This window comes from Rattus norvegicus, chromosome 10 (assembly GCF_021556685.1).
Source record: "Rattus norvegicus strain SHRSP/BbbUtx chromosome 10, alternate assembly SHRSP_T2T, whole genome shotgun sequence".
Lineage (NCBI taxonomy): Eukaryota > Metazoa > Chordata > Mammalia > Rodentia > Muridae > Rattus > Rattus norvegicus.
This window is the reverse complement of record NC_141543.1, coordinates 84,406,989-84,429,614: the sequence shown is the minus strand read 5'-3', so window position 1 is coordinate 84,429,614 and position 22,626 is coordinate 84,406,989. Positions and strand designations below refer to the sequence as shown.

The following is a 22,626-nucleotide window of genomic DNA, read 5'->3' as shown; positions in this document are numbered from 1 at the left end:
GGGTGAAGTATTATGGGAGGGGCTGACTGGGAAGGGGCAATGAGCAGGATGTAAAGTGAATAATAAAAAAAGCCCCCATCTAACTTCTGGGTTTTTTGGTTGTTGTTCAGAAAAAATATTTTATTGTGATGAAATGTCTCAGCCAACACAGTAGGGAATAAATTTTTTCAGCCTGAACTTCCACTAGGTGCTTTAGCCAACTACGTGAGTCTGACTCACAAAGACCATTGCTGATCGTCAACATCTCCTGCTTCCTGCTTATATGGTACCTATGGAAGCAGACCACACCACTGAGAAAACAGCCTGATACTCTCAAAAATCAATACTGGCTTTGATCAGTACAAAACTACCAGGCAATTTTAGTATATGGAATAACATTCCCCTTGTAATCTGAGGCAAGCTCAACTGAAACGGGGAACAAAAGGCAATTGCAATAGAATAAAGTAATAGCATGTTTTTGTTTTACACAGACAACAAATGAAGAAAAGGGCCTCTGAGAACTGTAGTCTTAGAGGTAAGTTCCGTCTCATCGGTTTCTCACTGCTGTGAGTATCTACTGAGATGGCAACGTGAAAATAGGTGTGTGGCGCTTCCCATTATGTGAAAACACTCCCAAGTCTGTTCCTCTGAAATGAGAGTACACATTCAATTGAGCATTGAGAAAGGCACCGGGAACAATACGCTTAAGCTCTTCGGTGATCCTTCAACACACTTAGCACTGTGATCCCTGGGGAACTGTATGGAGAACTCTCCCTGAGAGCTGCGAAACAGAAGGCAGTTACGGGATAGTCCACATGCTTACACATCCGTATTTTACTAGGAAATTCAGGAGGAGGTGTGGCTAACTTGAAATTACAAATAGGCTAATTAAAGTACCTTTTAAGGGGCTTGCTCTGTGTGACCAATGCCATATTTATAAGCTCTCCTCCAAATGCCTCCGGTAGTATGCCTTTATTGCCTTGGAGAAGGTCTGTTAACACAGTAAGCTGATGCCTTTATATTTGGATGTGGTGGGCCCCTGCATTTTTTGTTAGATCTAAGCTCCTCTATCCATAACTTGAGCATTGTCTTAGTTAATTTCCCTCATTGTGACTGCAAACCTGGGAGACACAACTTAAGGGAGAAAGGATTTCTTTTGGCTCACAGTTTGCGGGACTACGATGCATCATAGCAGAAAAGACATGGTGGTGGGAGTGGCTCATAGCTCTGACAGCAGGAGGGTAATGTAGGTGGGTTCATTGCCCCAACAGTCAAGAAACATAGGTTGAACAAGGGTTGGTCTATAAACCCTAATGATCTGATTTCTGCAGTGAGGTCTCACTCCCAAAGATTACACCACCTTCCAAAACAGTACTATGACAAGAGGACCAAGTGCACAGACACCCAGGCCTGTGGGAATGGTTGACATCTAAGACATAACAAATGAGGACAGGCAATTGGAAAAAGATAAAGTCACCAGACTAACACACTGCTCGGGGATTTGAGAAGAGAGTGTTCATTGTGACAATGCTCTGATAACTCTCATTATCCATTCTAGAAGGATTCTTTGCAATCCATTAATCATTAGTTCCGCCTCTTGAAAATATTGTAGAAAAAGGTGCTGGTTCAATGAAATCAAGTAGTACTAAAATGACACAAATGTTACCTTTCATGTAATCGAGATGCCATGTCTACTAATTAATTAACAAGGAAAACAGAGGCTTATAAATACCATATCCATACAGTGCATTAAAAATTAAAATACTTTGAGCTAAATTACCAATATCTCCTCAAGAAAATCCTTTATGAAAAATCCATTTTTTTAATGTCATGCTTTTAGTCTTGAACCCTCACTCTGTTGAAGCAGAATTTGACTTTAATAAAATGGATTTTCTTTAAAAGACTTTTAAAATCCAGCCTGCAATTAATTCAGACTGGTCTTTTCTATGGTTAGTCATGGCTAGTGAGAATATTTTACAAGTTCTGCTCAGATGTATGAAATGGAAGCTTGAGAGATGGCTCAGAAGTTAAGAGCACTTGCTACTCTTCCAGAGGGTCTGGGCTCATCCCTAGCTCCCACATGATGGCTCAAGATCAGCTATAACTCCAGTTCCAAGGGATCTGAGTCCCACTTCTGAACCTCTGGGGAGAATGGCACTCACATGTTTTACAGACACACTTGAAGGCAAAATGCCCATGCTCACAGAATAATAATTTTAAAAAATGAAATTTAAGTCCCCGTGGAAAACAGTAACATCTTGTGAAGTCCTTGTGTGTGCTACTTAGATAGACCCATGATGTATGTGCTTCTCTGCAAGCAAGCAGGACACTACCTGCATGGCCTATAAAACTGTTATCGGCATAACAAGGATTTGCTCCTGAAGGAGCTGAATTCAACTGGCATGAGACAGTGTAGGAACACAAATATATTGCAAGCTGAGTTCTCATCAGTCACTGTCCAGGCAATTGACTTATTACCTTATTTAATCCTCACCCAGCCCTTTGAACATTAGCTTACTGATGAGGTGATGAGGCCATTGTACCTCAGAGTTGTACCCCAGACTTCCTCTGACCTCAAAAAGCAAAGACCGTATTAGAGCTAGAATAGGAGCCTAGTGTGATGGGTAGCCTTGTCAATTTAATGGGATTTAAAATCATCATGGAAACGTACATTGGACTATGCCAACAGAGGTGGGCTCTAGAATGGGTTTATTGAGGTGGAAGCACTGTTACTCCATGGACTGGGGTTCTAGAGAAATAGAAGAAAGGGAACAGAGCTCAAGCATTCGCCTTACTCAGCTCTTCTGACTGTGGATAGTGTGACAAGCTGCTTCCAGCTCCTGCAGCCATGACTTCTCTCTCCCCCACCATGGAACTGTGAGTCAAAAGTAAATCTCCATATTTAGGTTGCCTTTGACAGGCATTTTATCACCACAATGAGAAAAGGAACAATACACCGGGTCTGCTCCTTTTTATCTCTTTACAAGAACCCACGATAACGGTGACCTTTACCAAATGGCTTCCAAAATTCTCCCATACTTTGGCAAGAGTACCTTTACTTCTAAATATATAATATAAATTTATATTAAATAAATTTGTAATATATAATATATTATGTATTATAATATATGCTCTATATGTATATATAGGTATATATGTGTGTATATATATATATATGTATTATATCTTGAAAGTGATTTTTTCCACATTTCCCTTTTCTCAGTTATTCCTTCCATTGTCAATACTGTACTCAGCTGGGCGGACTATCTCTCTTCCCTCCATCTTGTGCCATCTGGATTCTGTGCTTGTCCCTTCCTCCCTGTACCTCCTCAGCTGGCTGGTGAGCTGGCCACAGAGGAGACTTTTCCATAATAGGGCCATGGAGAGATATATTTAGAAGTGGTTTTCAATTCCAAGTCATGAAGACTTGAGTCGCCCTTTCAGAAGTGAGGACTTGTCCCGCCTCTCTTCTGTATTTATTCTTCCTCCAATGACTTCACCCAAGTTTAAATACCATCTGGATGTCGATGTTGTCCATGGTTGCAACTCTGGTTCTCTCTCCTGAAATCCAGACTCATATACCCAACTGCCTACACCACACCTCCTCTTGAATGCCTAATAGAAATCCCAAGCACGACATGTTCAAGATCTGTGATCCTTTCTCCACCCACAAACACGCTTCATCTAAGTCTTCCCCATCTCAGGGGATGGAAATATCTTCCTTCCAGTGGCTTGAACTAAAAATTTCCTGGGAATCCTTGGCTCTATTTTTCTCTTGCATATTAAAAGGAGATTTAGCGAGAAATCTCCTGCTGCTGATTTAAATTTATCCAATCATCTATCACCACCATTTCCCCATTGACCTGGTCACAATCGGTACCGTTGCCCCATTATTTGATGGTTGCAACCACCTTCTGCTTTTACCCTTGCCACACTGTAGTCTATTTAAAAGGTTTTCAGACTTTTTAATTTTATTTTATATGTATGAACGTTTTGTCTGCATGCATGTGTGGATGGATATCCACATGGATACCTGGTGCCTGCAAAAACAGTCAAAAGAAGGTTTTGGATTCCATGGAACTGGAGTTGTGGATGCCTGTGAGCCACCATGTAGATGCTAGGAATTGAACCAGGGTCTTCTGCAAGAGGACTAAGTGCTCTTAGCCACTGAGCCATTTCTTCAGCCTTTGTCTAGTCTATTTTTAATCAGGAAATATAACATACACTTTTCTATATGTATGTGTATGTGTGAGTGTGTGGGGTGTTGTCTATGAGCATGCATGAAGAGGCCGTTGAGTGTCTTTGTCTTGCTTTATTATTCTCTGCTTTATTCCCCAGACAGTGTCTACCACTGAACATGGAGCTAGGCTGGCAGCCAACAATCTTCAGTGATCCTTCTGTCTCTGTCCCTCACAGTGATGGGGCTAAGGGTGCAAATGCAGACATTCCTGGATGTTTTTTTAGATACTGGGAATTCAAGTGCATCATCCTCTGAGCCATCCACCTATCCCAGAGTGCTCCTTTTGGCAGAAGATGGCAATCTTCTTGAAGGTGCAGAATGGCTTCCAGTCTAGGATGACATCTCTAGCCACTATGTATGCAAATTATGGCCATGTGACAGTGTCCTCTGAAGGATACTGATTTCCGCAGGAGATCTCCATATAAAGTAACACGCATGTGGGAGGTGGAGATAGATTAGAGCAGGATCAGGCTGGGCTGGCCAAGTGTCACTGTGTTACTTCTGTGATTAGTTGATGCCCCTTTCTAGGTGGAAGCAATCGTAAGCAGCAATATGGTTGCTTTATCAACCCAAGCTTCAGTGAAGAGAAAAGCATGCTGAAAGGTTTTGCGCCATGCCAAAATGCCAGAATTATAATTGGTTTTAAGACCTCAGAGCTTATCTTTTCTTGCTCCTTAAGAGAGAAGCCTGACAGAAAGGACATGATGTAAGAATGGTGTCCAGGAATATCCGGGTGTGAAACCCATGCTCTTCAGTATGGAAGGGTGGGTTATGGTTCAGGAAGTTCCTTCTCCCCACATCCCCATCTCTGTGGGAGGGTTGTGATGTTGAGCATCTTAGTCATGGTGCAGGTGCTGGGTAGTGCAAAGTAAGTGGTAGTGAGAATGGGCATATTTCAAGACCAAGCCCTACGCAGCATCACGTGAATTCATGGGCTGATGGCAAAGATATTTGCTGGGTATTTTTCCAATGCTGGAAAGATGAGAACTATGTGGATCCTTCTGCCTTAGCTGATCTGGGTACCTCTGACCTGCAGGAGAGAAATCTTGACTAACCTGCACATGTAGTGGTGAGAAGAGAACACTGAGTTCTGAGTGTTCATTCATTCATTATATAGAAGTCACTGACCATACACCTACCATCCACTGACCTTGGTCTCATCTGTGAGCTGGGGATAGCAAACATGCCCATTCAGAAGGCTCACGTGAGGACCACATAGATAAGAAGCTAGATGTACAGCACTGGCCCTGGGGTGTGCAGAGTGCCCGTTCCACATCTCCTCTTAATGTCCAATGTCAGAACACTGCAGAGTGGCTACTTCGTCTAAGCGAGCAAGTCATTGGAACTCTGCATTGAGAGATGGGTAGGGGGAATGTATTTGTGAGCTCTTGGGTAGAGTGGTTGAAATAGTAGCATATGAGGGTGTGCTGGATAGTTTTATGTCAACTTCCAGTTATGTGGAAGGCGAGAACCTCAGTTGAGAGGATGCCTTCACAGGATTGAGCTTTAAGGAATTTCCTAAATTGGAGATGGGTACATAAGAGCTCAGACCACCGTGGGTGGTGCCATCCCTGGTCCTGGCATTTTATAGGAAAGCAGACTGTGCAAGCTGTGGGAAGCAGGTAAACAACATTCCTCCCTGGCCTCTGTGCCTGCTCTTCCAGGTTCCTGCCCTGTTTGAGGTCCTATCCTGACTTCCTGTGATGCTCAACAGTAATATAGAAGTGTAACCCAAATAAAGCTCCCCTCCCACCCCCGCCACATTTCTCTGGTCATGGTGTTTCATCACAGCAGTAGTAACCCAAACTAAGACAGAGGGAGAGGGTTTACTTTTCCCTGTCTCCTTTAAGAGTATGGACGTAGGATAATATAGTAGGTGCATGAAGCTGGCTGCAGCATCATCTTCATCCTGACCCGAGATTGTGGGCCGATGCCAGGATAACCGGCTACCTCTTACAGACGCTCAGTGCTGGGGAGACGCCTAGGTTGTGTGCTTGAGGGTGATTCCTGTTTCAGACCACCTACCTGCCACAGGGCCAACCTTCCTCTGCTGGAAGCTGTGGGAAATTTAACTGGAGGGAAGAGAGCTGTGCTTTCCTGCTGAGCAAATCAATCCCTTTCTGCCAGTGGCCTGGGCATGGCGGTGTCTGGGACAATTCTGTGCATCAAGCCATCATTATCGCTGTGGTGAAATTCCTTTCAGGTGTATGACAAAGGTCACTATGGGGGACACCTCTCTCATAACATCTGTGATCAGAGGACCCATTATCATGTCTCATCTCGAAGACCAGAGTGTCCTTCTTAATTCTTCCCCTTCCCACTGCCCTTTTTTTTTTTTTTTTTTTTTTTTGGCTCAGGCAGGTATGGATTGTGAGAAACTGATGGAAGAGAGAGTTCATCCACTTCCTCTTCCCATATTTCTGTTTCTGTGGTAGAAACATTATAAGCTCCCTATCAAGTCCTAGAGACTTGACACTAGAACACTTTTCCTGTTCCTTCCCATTATTGTGACTGAAGGAGAATGTTAGTTTTTCCAGTGACTCTTGGATGCAGTGTTGATGGGAATGGATCCCCTCTTTGAATGTTCAGCAAATTTCATATTGCTGGTACTTTGCTTGGAGTGCCTTGGCTTCCTCCTTTCAGCTTACCTGCCTTCTTCTCCCTTCCTTCCCTCTTCCCTTCCTTCTTCTCTTTTTCTTCTCTTTCCTTCCTCTGCTTTCCCTTCTCTGTCTGTACCTACTTCACTTAATGTTAATCAGGTGGGTGCAGGGGAAGGGGAGGGAAGCAAAGGACCCCCTAATGATCCTCTATGCAAGTGGAAATCAGACAGATTGTGTGTTGGGGTTTAATGTGCAATTTCATGGCTTTTCATGGTCTCTAAACTGCAAATCCAAGATGATTTGAAAACATTTTATTTAATTTTCATGCTCTTTTTTTAATCAAAAAAGTTAAAAGAATAATAATCTTTTATGGGCAGTTATAAATGTGCTATTTACACACAAGACAGAAATATCTCCCTTAGCTGAGCAATCTAAGTGTGCTTTGAGAGAACTCCACAAGAATGCTGATGAGGAAGGGCAAGCAAGGCATGTGTGGAGAGCATTTAACTCAGGCTTAGAGGCGATGTATGTTGAAGTGGAGTGATCTCCGGTTCACCAGTGGGTCACCCCATCAGTTCCCCAACCTCTTTGTACATAGGAGTGACCTGACTGTGGGCCCCTTGTGGGGAGCGCAGGTGTCTCAACCATCTTTATATTCCTACAGAAGGTGTGAGTTGAAAGAAGCAGCCGGTGACAGAGGGCAGTGCTCTCCGTGGTGCCCGTCCACATCACGCTGTAGACAGGAGCATCAGGTGCAGCTGAGCTACAGGCTCAACTACAGGAAGGACTCAGCAGGGAGATGTGGGAAATAACATGTCCGAGTGTTCTGAGTTCCTTCGGTGAAAATCGTTATGTGCCTGTTGGATTCACAAATCTAGACCTTCAAGATTTCAAAAACCTGGGGTTGAACTTTCTTCACTGTGAATGAAGAAGGAGCATTTTGAAGTGAGGGACTTCTCGACAGAGGTCCAAGCCAAGGCTTGAATTCTAGTTTCCCATCCACTCCTAACGAGATACCCCTATTTTCTCATCTTGACTTTTCATCTCTTGATATGCGCCATGTCCCATGATTTACCCAAGTCCTACTGCCCCTAGGTTTACTGCGCATGACAGTGGAGCCCTCTCTGCTTTCCCACAATTTCTTTTTAGCTGATTAAGGAGTTTAGGATGAAGCAATCTGAAAGCCTGGGAATCTGGTAGAACCCTACAGTTCCCCAGGGCATGGAGAATGAGGGACGGTGCTACCTAGACTCCTCCTGGAAGGAGATCAGACTTGGTTCAGGTGTGGTTCTGAAAAGGTCACATTGGGTCCAAAGTACCTGAAGGATTGTTTTTTTTTTTAATCATAGAGTTGGCAAAGCCCCAACGGTGGGCAGCTGACACAGTAGAGTGAGTCAGCCGGTAGAATCCCCCAGCTCATTACCAATCCACAGGCTAACGATGACCACATCATCATAATCGTTATTGCCTTGGACAGGCGTGGATGACAAAGACACTCTGGGGACTTGTGCTTAAAATGGGCTGCTTCTCAGCCAGCCCTGACACTCTCCAGAGTGACTTTCTACAGAATTAAAGGATCACAAAGCAGAAAGGGGCCCACGGAACTCATCAGTTCTGGCTTCTTGCCTTCCGACAGGACTAACCTTTGTAGGATAGATGCTGTAAAGGAAATTGAACCAAACTTACTTTTATATGTTATTCTTGTGATAGTATCTCTGTTGAGCATTCGATTAAGAAATGGGTTTGATGAGTCAGAAACCTATAAGAGAAGAGAACGTGTTAACAACTGGGTGTCACTCTCCCAGGGCAAACATTATGCATTCCTTCACATTGATGGATTGCCATGGGTCCAAATCTATGATGGCTGTAAATTCAGAGGTCGGAGATACACACTACACTTTATATGGACACTTCATCTTGAGAAGGAAGAGATGAAGGTGAACATATCGTCCTCATGTGGACTAAGGAATGCTCTGATAGGGTTGTTATGGAGAGACCATTCTCTGTCTAGGGAGTCAGGGGAGCTAAGGTCCGGGTTGGTTTGGAAGGATGGGTGGAAGCTGCAGCATTTTAACATTAGAATATAGGAAAGGGAAAGGCAAGGAGGCCAGCAAAAGCATCCATGCTGAGGACTTGTTGAGGAGAGGCAGATGGGCATAAGCATGTCTAGTGGAATTGAAGGCTTTGGGGAAGGCAGGATGGGAGGCTAGCCCATGTTAGGCTTTGAATGTCAAGCTAGGATATATTTAATCTTTATTCTTCGGGAATGGGGAACCATCAAAGAGTTTTTGAGCAAGGAATATGGAATGAAATGCCAGAAGAGGGGTATGTGTCTAAGTAGAAAGAGTTTCTAGGATAGGGGTACCAGAAGAGGGAGGAAAAAGAACCTTATAATTCTACTGCTCATTAGCATATGAATATATTATAAACCGTAACATCCGATCTCTCTTCCATCTACCCACCCATACATCTATCCTGGACTTATTTATCAAGTACCTACAATGGGCTAAACCCTGTACTAGAGATGAATTCCCATTTTTGTACTTATGCTTGTCCATGTCTAGATTCTTCTGGGAGAGGCAGCTGAGTGACAAATTAGGATCAGAGAGTCGCCCTTTATAAGACCATGAGGCAGCCTTGTGCAGCTGTGCAGTTTCCTTAACAACACCCCTTTTACTCAGCCTTTTCTCAGGACCACTGTTCATCTTAATCATTTCTCTCCTACCTGGCTCAGGGAGGCTCTGCAATTTACACTTCAACTGCTAATCGGATGCTGTGACATCAACGTTTTAGAGCTGATTTATTCCGAGGGTTGGGGGAAAAAAAATCACAGCAGATGAAGATCGCTATTAGATAAGCAACAGGTGACTTTAGTTTGGAAAAGCACAGACTGTTTATTTTGCTTCCAGCTGCCTTTCTTTCTACAGGGTTTCCTGGGCGTGTTGTAGTGAAGACACACAATTGACAGGTGCTGGGGAATGAGGGTGCTCGACGGAGGTAAAACCCCACTCCCAAAGTGGGGAAAGTCCCAATCTGAGCACACTTCTGCTTCCCCGAAACATGCATGACAAATTTGGCTTCTGTTGTGACATACTCTTGAGCATTCAAATGATAGCTCTCAGAGCCTTCTGTTTGTCTGTATTCTCATGTATTCCTCATGGTGGGAGGGCCATGAAGGTGTCTGCCTGAATAGGAATCTGCAACAGCTCTTAATTGCTGGGGGGGGGGGTGGCGCTGGACTCCCAGTACCTGACAAGCTAGACAATACTGACGTTGAGACCAGCCCCCCCATTTGGAGCTGATTAAAAATGATTGAAATATTTCCAAGATGCACACAGATGATTTGTGGGCACAAGTGTGCCGGCCGTGTGGGTGAGAGGATAGAACATGTACTTGATTTAAGTGAGAGTAAGTGGGAAGTTAATGGTGTGTGAGATCAAACTGCTATTACAGCCAATCTCAGCTCCCCGTGGTCATGGGAAGAGAGGGGGGTGGGGGGACGTGTGCATGCGTGCATGTATGCATGCTTCAAAGAATGTGTAGTGCTCAGAGGCCGACTTGTGGGACTCCTCTCTCTTTCCACCCGAGTCCCTGGAATTGAATGCAGATCATCAGGCTTGTTAACAAGTACCCCTAACTGCTGAGCCATCTCGTTTTACGCCCAAACCCTCGTACATCCTTGGTTCAGCATTTGGTCAGGGTGACATTTGCTCAGGTGAACTACTCACACGTGAGGACTTCAGCTACAGGGAGCTGGGTGTGGAAGGCAGGGACACTGGAAGAGGTGAGTACCAGAGGCTGCACACCCTTAGAGACTAAGGATTCAGTTCAGCTCATTTCCGAGTACCAGTGTCTAGGAGGCGGTGGGCCTCTGTCCCCTGCTCCCTCGGAGTTGGGAGATGAGTTAATGACAAGTCAGAGCCCACTCCAGAGCTGGAAATCTGGGAGTTGACTTTGTGGAAGGCCGAGAGGCTTATTTTGAGACAGCCCGAAAGTTTCATATTTGCTCAAGGAAAGAATGAGAAACTCTCCAGGGTCTCAATGGGCCTGAGAAGGTTCAGGAGCCGACTCCTGTCATTTAGTGGCCCGAGGCTTTGGTATAAGTCCTTTTAGCCAATTGTGGGAGAGCAACCCGGACCTGTAAGGCTGACTGTTGGTTGGGAGCTCAGTGTAGTGCATGAGCCCACGGAACACTGGCAGTTTGCAGTGGAAGAAGTTGGTTGCCGGTCACTCCATCAGTCACTGTCAGCTTTTACAAGCTTGAGCTTCCAAGACAGCATTCACCGACTTAGAAACCTCGAGCAAAGGGAGGCGAAGTCAGGGACGGATGCTGAGATGCTCTTTCAGAGACAAGGAGCATTGGGAGAGACAGGTCGGCCTCTGGATGTCACTCACGGAAGGCTTGGCATGGGGAGAACCACAGGAAGAGGTGATGGGCACATGACAATGTGCAACGCAGCCCTAGGCTTCACAATGCATGTGGACCAGACTGACTGAGTGGATTGCTTGTATGAATCACAACTGGGACCAGAGTAAGGATTTGCTCCAGGCTTGTGGGTACCAGTGGGACATGGCTGGGGGTGTGTGGTTCTTTAAGTGGCATCTTCTCTCTTCTCGTCCTCAGCTCCTTGCCCAGCTCTGCTGAGTAGGCACGCAATGGGAATACACTAAAGAGCACAGAAGCCAGGCAAGACTTGGGGTATCTTTCTTGGCTGAGCTATTACAAGCTCTATGAATTTGGCCTGGCTCAGATGAAGGCTTGGAAGTTAGCAGGAGACATGGCGGTTAGGAAGAGGGCCAATACTGTTGCACAGAGTCTGCTTTGGTGGGGGTGGGGTGGAATGGGAGATGGGGTGTGTGTGGGCTATTGCCTAAGGGGCCCCCAGAGACTCCCACTATTTCAAGGACTCTGTTAAAACGTCTTGATGGTGGATGTAAATCTCTACTAAGGTCCTCCATCCCATTCCGAGTTCCGGTTGGTCTGATTTTCTTAAATGATTTGTACACAAACCTCTCCAGCAGCCATCATAGGGTGGCACCTTAGCCTTTGTGACGTACACAGTTACATAGTTTCTACTTAAAAAAAATCTTTTTACAGTTGGAAAGGAAAATCTTACTTTTTCATTAAAAATGTGCATATCTGTATCATCTTACATTTGCCAAAATATTAAGGTAATTAAAGAACCATATCAGAATCTTTTCGCTTGGACATTTCATATAGTTCTTGCCTATTGGCTATCTGGGGATTGTGACTGAAGATCATACAGTCAGCATGGGGACTTTTGTCTTAATTCTAACTGCCAGGATTATGAACCAACCTTTGAGCGGGAAAGGAAGGCGAACTTTATAGCCGTGGTGGGAAGCCTGGAAGTTTATAGTGCAGGGCCTACTGGGAGGATCAGCCCACACTTCTGATTCTGTGGTTATCAGCAAGGGATGGACAGTCTTTTAATCCTAGAGGGTATCAACTCTTTAGCTCTTCTCCTGCCATGGTACCTTTGTTCCTCTGTAGTAGGCGGGGCCTAAAGCCCGCCCCTGAAAATAGCGGTTGCTTTCTTTCGAGGATGGAGGCTACCCAAACCTTCAGGCCCCAAAGCTCTGAAACGGGAGCTGTCACTTCTGTGTTGCGCTTTCAGAGCCCTGAATCTTTTATGAATCTCATGGTTATAACAGTCCTAAGACCTCAAAATTATCTCAGGCATAGACGCGAATTGAAATTACTTCTTTAACTTTTCAAAATTCCAACGGAGACTGTAGAAGGATGCCCTGGTTGGTGCTGGGGAGTGCAATAAGAGTAAAGGAATGCAAGACTTACTTTTATAAATATAGAAACTACCACCAATCCGTTCGGGCTCTTCGCAGCTTCTGTGACATTTGTGTATAGCTCGTGGTTATAGTGGATGAGTTGCACCTGGCAGGAAGGGAAATCAAGAGTAAGAACAACAACCCTGCATTAAAAGATATGAAGCACAGCTCACCCTCCATGAGGAAGAATTGCAAACATACTGAAAAGACTAGTAGACGTCTACACTTTTTCTTATTCTTCTCTCATATATTACATCTCAACTGCAGTATCCCTTCCCTCCCGTCCCCCAAGACTCTCTCTCCTATTTCCTGTCTTCCATAGATCCGTCCCTCCTCTGCCTTTCTTCAGATAAGAGCAGGCCTCCCAGGGACATCAACCAAACATGGCATATCATGCTACAATAAGACCAGGTACACACCATCACATCAAGGGTAGACGAGGCAACCCAGTAGAAGGAAAAGGGTCCCATAGGTAGGCAAAATAGCAACAGCCCCTGTTCCCACTGTTAGGATTCCCACAATAACACCTAGCTATCCAGCCATAACTTATATATATACAGAGACTTAGTTAGGTCAGACCCCCTGCAGGCCCACTGGTCTCTGGGAGGCCTCTGTGAGTCTTGGTCAGTTGATTCTGTGGGCCATGTTCTTGTGGTATCCCTGACTCTCCACATCCTCTAATCAGAAGGCTGTGCTCTTAGCTGGTGAGATTTCAGAGGGAGGTGTCAATAGAATCTATGTGTGTAAAAATGTATGTATACACACAGATATGAACATACCTACATATATTTGCAAACATGTGGTAACAAGGATGTTTTTAATAAGATTAGTACCCATCTGTGTTCTTCTCTCTCCCAGGACATTTCCCCTAAAGTGTTCTTTAAATGAATTTTCTTCATTAGGAAATAGAACAGTCCTTCAGGTACAGTGCCAATAGCTTCCTACAAGGAAGTGATTAAAGCTTCCTACAAGGGGTTGGGGATTTAGCTCAGCGGTAGAGCGCTTGCCTAGCAAGCGCAAGGCCCTGGGTTCGGTCCCCAGCTCCGAAAAAAAAGAACCAAAAAAAGAAAAAAAAAGCTTCTTACAAGCCTTGGGTGAACAAGGAACTGTTAGACCTCGAGCCGGCCCCATGGCTCTGGGAGGAGAATGGTGGTGTGCAGGATGCTTGGCTCTGCAGAGAAGTGCGGATGGTTTTGTCTCATGACGTGCCAGCCCGTTCATCTGGCTCACCGGGTTTTGCAAAATTTTGTTTCCCATCCTCTGACGGGAACCTGTGACTGCCTGTTAAGATTAGTGCAGTGAGCACGGGGGGGGGGGGGGGGGGGAGGGGAGGGAGGGGCAGAGGAAGTCCGGGAGGAGTTCGGGATTTGGGTTGTGGTGAAATGGGTTTCCCTCCATTACCTCACTCTTTAAAGCTCCTATTGTGGAGCATGACTAGCATATATGCCCAAATGAACACACTATAGACTTGATCCACGTGATCAAATTTTCACCATTTCACCAAGAGAAAACCTATTCACTTACCATAAAAAAATTAGTGTGATTATCCCTTTTAAGATGTACCTTATAGGTGTTGTTTAAAAAATATTTTTATAATAATATGAAAGTACACTTTTGGTAACAAATTTTAAACATGTAGATGTGACTAACATTTCCCTCGTCTAGACCTAATCCTGGCACACATAGCAGGAAAATTAGCAATTCAGTGTAAATCCTCCCAGACGGTTTTCTTTGCTTATAAAACGCATAGCTGCACACACACAAATAACCTTAAAAGAAACAAAGAGGGATGGGGATGCACAGCTCAGCTGGGAAAATCCTTGCTTGCTCTGGGGTCAAGATCCGGCACCATGTAAGTGGATCTTGGCGGTGAACCCCTGAAGACTTAGCACTTGGGAGGTGGAGGCACGAGGATCAGGGTTCAAGGTCATGCTCAGCTCCTTGTAAGATTGAGGCCAACTTGGGATACCCAAGACATGTCTTGGAAATAGCAACAGCAATACCAACAGAAATGATAAAATGGAATATTTACAATTGCATATTACAACTTCATACTGCCTTTCATTCAGGTTCACACATATAAAGCTACACAAGCTCTCTTAGTAACCATAGCCTCCTCCCTGCATGAAAACTCTGTTATACACTGAGCCAGCTTTCATGCCTCTCCATAGTTTTGCTCTTTACAACACGGCCACAGCAAAAGCATCATGGATCTCTCTGTAATGGTGTTAGTGCTTTGCACTGGCTGGTTTGAGAACCTAACAAGGTAGTGCCTGGAAAGTGATTTGTGACTCTGAACCAATGACTCTGAATGACAACATTGATTATTGTCAGTATCCCACGTGGCATTCAAAGGGGGAGGAATAAAGTTTTCAAAGTTAAGAAAGGTGATGGGCTAGATAGAAACTTTCCTTTGACTTTTGAAAACAAGCCACATTTTCCCGCCCCCAGCAGTATGCAGTTGTTACTGGGCATCCGGGTCCCCTGGCGCTTTGAAACTCTTCTGTGTGTGTTTGCCCCACTTCAGTTCTGACAGTTTGGGGGAGAAACCAGGTGCTATGTTTCTTAAAAGCTCTCCAGCTGGAGGTCCAGTGTGGTTGCAAACCATTGGAGCATCAATGGGCATCAATAATGCAGCCATGCCCACCCAGAGGGTGCTACAAATCTGAACGCCCCGAGTCCACGGAACATGTCACAGAGGGGGCACACACTATGGCTGTCTGCTCCTGACATTTATCAGTTGCTTTTTTAACTTCTTAGATGTTTTGCCAGTGGACACAGGTGGCTACATTGCAGCTGCTCTGCCAGCCAAAAGGCAACCACGGCTAGGGCTGGAGGATCATTTGCCTGTGCAGTGCTCTGTCAAGCCTATGCTCAAAATTTCAACTTACGAAGAAAAGGGCAGCAGTGGGGGGAATGGAGTGTGTATAGGACCTGGGAGGCAACATCTACTAATGTAGCTAGTGAAAGGCTCTTTGCAGAGAGAATATATGAGCTGAGATCTGATGATGAAGCGGAAAGAGGTCTGGAGAGATAAGAAGGAAGCAGGTCCATCACAGAGATCACAGACTACAAAGGGTTCAAGACAGTGGCAAGCAGCGCAGATGGTGAAGGGTGGACAAAAGTGGCTCAGGGTGGAGCCAACTCACACAGGACTTTGCAGACCATGGTAAGGGTCTTTGCAGACGATGGTGAGGGTCTTTGCAGACGATGGTGAGGGTCTTTGCAGACGATGGTGAGGGTCTTTGCAGCAGAACTCACTGGTGTTAAAGAAGTAAGCTGACCCAAGTGCCTTGTGAAAACATCTCTTTGGCTACCAAGAGGAACATTGTAGTCAGAGGAAGTCTTGCCTACTTTTCTTTTTCTACATAATGGTCATTCATTACCCTGCCTTCTCTAGGATACACTGACTGTTAAGTCCTTCTCTGTTCCCATGGTGTTCCTACTCAGGATTTATTGAGATGGTAAATTAGCTGGCAATGATTGATTTTATGTGTCAACTTGATTGGGATAACGGGTGTTCAAATAGCTGGTAATACTTCTGGGTATGTCTGTGGAGATGTTTCTGGACAAGGCAGATCAGTGTTTACATTAGTATACTGAGTAGTACATGTCTACCCTTTCAAACATGGGTTTGTATCGACCCACAGAGAATAAAGAGACAGAGATAAGGCAGATTTGCTGTTCTTGGGTTGGAACACCCACCTTTATCTGCACTTGGAAATCACAGTTTCTGCTTCCTGAGCCTTCAGACTTTAGCATCTGAGATCACACTATTGAATCCATGGTTCTCCAACTTGAAGACTTCTCTCCACTCACTGTAGTTGGGTGGGCCAGTTTCTGTAATAAATCTCCTTTTATAACTATCCCAGTGTATTCTGTTGGTTCTAGCTCTAGGAGACTCATAACTAATGAAAATTCAAAGTATCTTACAGTCCAAACAGCACAGGCCCTGGGTGATCAGTATAGATGCAAACCATAGATACCTGGTACAGACATGTGGGAGCTGAACATCACTGTTGGAGGTGTTCATCATCATTATCACCATCATCATCATTTATTCATAATAATCATTACAATTTTGAGCACTAATCGTCTATAATAAATGTAGGGTTAGATCATGAAGCATGTTGCAATGGATGAAATGTAAGGTGCTTGGAGAATGTGTCTGGAGATCCTTCTCCAGAGAATCACTTCAAGCTGAGATCATTTATAAATGGGACATAGGCATAGAGATGTGTCAGCTGTAATGCCATTTCATTTACTACTTGAAAACTTGATGAGTTGATGTCATTATCTGCTTTTGAGTCATGGAGACACCAGAATTCTAGTTTACCACTTGGTCAAGGAAATGTCGATTGGTAACTGTGCTCAGTTCTTACAGAGGTCAGACCCAAATATCACGTTACTTCAAAACTATTGGCTTTGTACCCGTTTCCACCTTTAGGTAAGCATCTCACGGGATGGATGCTATTCACCCTCTTGATCCTATGCTTGTTATAGAATCTGGACCAGTGTGGAGCTTAGCCAATGCTTGCTGAGTGAATTATTTTACCTCACAGAGTCTGAGTCCTGGAAAGAGCCTTAAAGAAAACCAAGACCAGCTCATTTCTTTTCTTTTTATTTTATTTATTTATTTATTTATTTGGTTCTTTTTTTCGGAGCTGGGGACTGAACCCAGGGCCTTGCGCTTCCTAGGCAAGCACTCTGCCACTGAGCCAAATCCCCAACCCCTCATTTCTTTTAAACACGAGGATGCTTAGGGTTAGAGAGGGGTCTATGTCTTGCTTATTATAATCTGGTAATTTATACTCCATTCATCAGCAGCATGGTAAAGGAGCAGTTGGATGGGATAGCAGAAGACCATGGGGAGTCTCACAGGTACAGGTATGATGGGATCTCATACCCATGGTTTTCAGGCATTTCTGGTCTTAGACTGGGACTCTTTCAATCAGATGCAGAACCACATTCACATCTCAGAATTTTTTAAGGACCAAAGTCAAAACTTTTTCAAAGCTTCATACTAAAATTCAGCTTTTGAGCTAATTCCCAAGTGTTTGTCTTTGCTGAATGAACACTTGTTATGAGCGTAGGCTTCCGAGTCCACAGCGAGTTGTCCCTGTCATTGATCCAGCCGGGAGCAGTCTCTGGTAGGAAGCATACCTTTCCTTTTGCAGGAGTATGGTTCACCAGTATGTGACATGTGCTGCTCACTCACCCCTTATGTCTTGGGCCTTGTGCACATGCTATAGTTTACCTATACTCTGTCCCTTATTAAACCTGAGTCACTTTGTGATGCCATTCAGCATGGCAAGGCATTACATTAACCTCTGTGTGGTTTTCACTGCCTGTAAGATAATGGCCTGATTCTGAACCCAGCTCTTGTGCGGGGCCTGACTTTTCTAAATGTCTCAGTTGGTTACTGGCACTACCAGCTTTCTTTCAGTCTCCCTCAAACCCTGTTCTTCTTCTTTCTCTACAGCACATTCTGCACACATTCTGGTCTTTCTGCATAATATACCCTTCTCTTCCCTCTTCATCTGACTTTTATTTGTGAACCCCTTTAGAACTCAGCTCAAGGGTTATCCATTGAAAGGGATCCCCAAGATGTTATTATCACGGCCCAGTCGACTTGGAACACACATCACAATTGTTTCTGTATTTATTGTGAGAATGATCAACACTTCACCTCTTTCACTAGACCCAAAGTTCATCTGGGTAGGACATGTCCAATCCCCAGTACTCAGCACTCTATCTGTCCACAGTAGCAATGGATAGAGGAAGCGAGACAGGCCGTGATCAGACCATGGAATGTAATATCAGGAGAAGCAAGGAGCAAGGCAAGCAGTTCATTAGGCTGAACTGGTAGGAAGCAATCTGAGTTCCAGAGGGATCCCCAAAGGGAGTCAAGATCTTTAGCATTACATGGAACTCTTACAGATGTCAAAGCACAGCTTCATCCCTGAACCCCGGGGCAAGCCAGGGTCTCATCTTTACACAAGGACTGTAATGCTACCTTCTTCCTAGAACTATGGGTATAGTTCATGAGCTGGCATAGAAAAACATTTAGTCCAGGGTCTGGATTGCAATAGGCACTCAGTAGTCAGCTGTTAGCATGCTTGTTGTTGCTGCTCTGTGCTTGCTTGTGCAGTAGAAAATAGAGCTCTGACTCCTGCAGAAATCAGTTTGATGTGTGCAGCTCCTTCTTCTGCATTCTGTCTTTGATGAATGAAAGGATGTCTTCCCAAAGGACCCCAGGAAGGTGCTACCTACTGGGGAGAACTCTGTGTGTTCCCTGTACTGGGTGATGTGAGAGCTTTAAGGAGGGGCATGCTCCCAAGTGGCTCCGACTGTAATTTAGCAGGCGACAGGCATCGAAGGCAATGAGTTACATAGCAAGTCTTCCCATCTGTGGGGCCTGCAGAGCTCCTGTCACAGCGACTTAACTCTGTTTTCTCAGCGTTAAAGCAGTCAAAAGGAAAACTAGAAATGGATGGGTGTGGCTAGAGTCCAAGAAAGCTTCATTTGCAACAACACACCTACCATAGACTGGATTTGGTTTGTGGCTCTAGCTTACCCACCATGGCTTAAGTTGAGACCTGGGCAAGGACCTTGCATGGCATTAATTTTCCAGTAAGTGGATACAGCTGGGAAGAGGAGGCAGGATGGGAGACAGTGGGCATGAGCTGCCATTCTTATAATTCTACAGTCCTTTAACCTTTCCAAAGCACCATCAACTCAAATGAGTTTATTTCTGTCAGTACTTAGGTCCCCAGGTGCCCACTCTGTGCCGGACCCCAGGAACACAGAGATAAAATCCATAGCTCCCTATCCTTGAGGCACTCATACAATATATCTGTTTGTTCCTGAAATAGACAAAGGATAAAAAAGGAGGCTCAGAGAGGTCACACAGCCAGTGACAGCATTCCGGGTCTGCTTCACTTTCCCATAAAACAGTGCGGAGAAAAGGAAGGTGTTTGATACTTGAAGGGTAGATTACATTTCAGCAGTTTTTGCTGGAACAACAGTTATAAGCGGGGACTTATTTATAGAAGTCATTAGCAAGTTTGTCTTTGTGTGTAAGAGCACACAGTCTGTGGAGAGGAGCACGGCTTGATATTTACCAACCGCCACATTCTCACCCTAAGCTTTGGCAATTATCACTGGTCTGCCTGCTGCTGATGGTTTCCTGGATCCTATGACATGTGATGCAATTAAAGCTGCAGATGAAACGAGTCATTCATCATTCCGTTGACTGGAGACCCTAGATGTATCACGGCAATGTAAAACGCCAGAGTGAGGGGATAGCTTCCCCCAGAAGAGAAACGCTACTTGGATTTTAAAGGCATGATGTTTTGCAGTGGGCTGTTCTGCAGTTTGAACAAAGGCAGGGTGTGACCCTTGGGTGCAGGGCAGTATGGGAAAATTTGACGCTTGGCTTATCCAGATAGTTCATCTGTCTGGGTAACACACGGTGAGATATTTGGTCCCTCTGTGCCACCATGACTTTCTTAGAGCGTTGAGAATGCATTTGAGTGTTGTTGCAAGAATGAAACAGGACAATTTGCAGCATCCATTTTTGGAGTCCAGGGAGGGTCTATGCAAACAGTCACAATAGATAAAGTGATACCATGGAAGAACTGGAATGTTCCACTGGTGCTCACCCCTATGACAGTCTAAAATGGCTGCTTTCAGAAGCCAAACTGTCCTTCTATGGTCCTTTCCCCAAAGCATTTGCATCCCTTCTGCCTCTCAGCAGTGAAGCCACTGAAAGCTAACGCAGGATGTGCCTCCTGTAATGAGGACCATCTGCCTCCTTCCACATGTGACCTTTGGGCTGAGGCTGGAACCAACTAGGGTTAAAAGCTGAGGTCTGCGATGGCTTTCTGAACCTTGTCTGTTTTAACTGTGAGTTCCTCTCAGTGGTGTCCTGCAGCTAGAGACTTCTTACCTCCATCCCTTTCTCCATGATCTATTATTTCCCTCCCGTCCCTTGCCCCCAGACTCCTCCTAGCACTGGGCATAGGGAAGGGCAGCTCATTGTTCTAGAGTTGAGCAGCCTGGGTTCAAATCCTTGGTTATTTAGTCTCTTTGAGCTTCAGTTTCTTCACATATAAAATGTGATTGCCACCTGACTGCCCAAGGAATGCCTGTGCTGACGAAATAACTACAACATGCAAATGAGATCAAATGGACGGATGAGATAGAACAGGCTTCAAATGTAGCATCTGGCCCTGAATACATGCTCATTAAATGGGTGGTGTGATGATTCTTATTAGAAATGCTTGGTTGCTGAGGCTCAGACAAGGAAAATGAGGGACTCAGAGACCCCGAAGTCACTTAGAAAAATGTCAGGCCATTGACATATTTGGACTGTGCATTTGCGTGTGCGTGTATGTGTGTGTGTTGAGAAATCTTAATAGATTATTCATTTTTTGTGTCTTATTTTGCCTTATTATCATCTGGCTGCCAAGATAATTTTGCTGCTACCTTCTCTCTGTACTTGGTATTATAAAAACAGCAATCTACCAACGCACATTCTCTCAGGACCTTGCCTCTCTTCAGGTCATGAAAGCCACAGAAGAGACTGTCTCTGGATGACAACCATCCTATCGGCATGTCCAGATCATTTATGTCAGATAGATATTGATAGATATCCCAGAGCTCAAGGAGTCAGCATTAATGAAGGCTCACTTTGTTTTAATTAAAGCAGAGTCCAGTGTTATACAGGTCATTTGAATTAAGTCAAGAATCATTTTCCTACTTCTGCTCACAAAAGAGTCAAGAGCAAGGTAACTTTACAAGTACGTTTCTGGGAGACTTTTGAGGGCCAGAAAGGCCACTGTCTCTTATAATTACATATTCCAAAGCTTATGTTAATATCAGCTGATAATAAGTAATAATATATTAAAAATAATTATTGCAAGCAAGCAGGGCTCATACCAGGAGTTAAAGCCCATCATTATTGGAGAAACCTCCAATGGGATTTAGTGTATTGGTTGAATGAAGTATTCACAAGGGAGCTGTGAACAATTCAGTGGGGCCACTGGGTTTTGGTCACAGCTATAACACATTAGCATCCATTCTGGTGGGATTATTTCCATGGCAATGGGAGGATTGTCACCCAGAGACAGTCTCTCCTGTGGCTTTGATGATCCGAAGAGAGGATGTGTGTTGGTGGACTTGCTGTTGTTATAATACCAACTACAGAAAGAAGCTTCTACCAAAATCATCGGAGCATCCAGATGGTAAGAAGGTGGAAGAACCTGGCTCAGGAGTTTCTTCTTTTAACATAACCGTGTTATGAGTAGTTTGTAGACCCCTCAAACAGTTGTAACTGTTTCTACTCTGGCTTTGAAAGGTTCAGCAATGTGACACCCCGAGACACTGTGAAGCCATCCCAGGGACAGTGTCTCTCAATGCTGCTTAGCCTAGTCCCAGGCGTCAGTGAACCTCTTGACTCAGCTTCCTGGGTAAGTGAAACAGTAGACATGTGTCACTGTACTTGGCTATGTCTCTGTTATTGGCCAGTGGGTGATGTTGGTAAGTCAAAGCCCTATGAGATGTTAAGGTCCTTGTGTAGACAATGTGGCGATTTTAGGAGCAAGGTTTCATGATTCTTTGGAAAAATAAGTACCAGAGGAAGTATAGGATGTTGTCTGCTGAGCATCCCTCAGAGTAAACAGAATTGTGCTCTATGCATAAAAGGTTCAGGAGGCAGCACGCACATGTGAGCATTGGACTGGACTGTCAAGAGGAGGCTGGGGCAGGTGCTTGATTCAGTGATGTATGTGTGTAGGTCAAGAACAGTCTCCATTCTCCTGACTGCCAGTTTGTGAAGACTTTTCGTTGCTTTCTCCATTTGACAGTGACAGACTTACATCAAGCCAAGAACAAACCAAGCAGACTCCCTGAGTGCTGAGGACTGCCACCCGAGCCTTTCAACCTCTCAGTTCATCTTCACCTGTGCTTCCTGTGTGCCAAGCGAAGTGTTGGGCGTGT

At 44.7% G+C, this 22,626-nt stretch overlaps 1 protein-coding gene across 7 annotated transcripts in view; it reads right to left on the bottom strand.

Annotated features, from left to right (window-relative positions):
* The window catches only part of Ca10 (carbonic anhydrase 10), a 501,257-nt gene that overhangs the window by 11,177 nt on the left and 467,454 nt on the right, over nt 1-22,626 (bottom strand). For all 7 annotated transcript variants that reach the window (XM_087569188.1, XM_087569186.1, XM_087569185.1 and 4 more), the window contains 2 exon segments: nt 12,635-12,730; nt 8,506-8,578 (listed from right to left, as the gene is read on the bottom strand). In XM_087569188.1, the coding sequence (XP_087425314.1) occupies nt 8,506-8,578; nt 12,635-12,730 (169 nt within the window).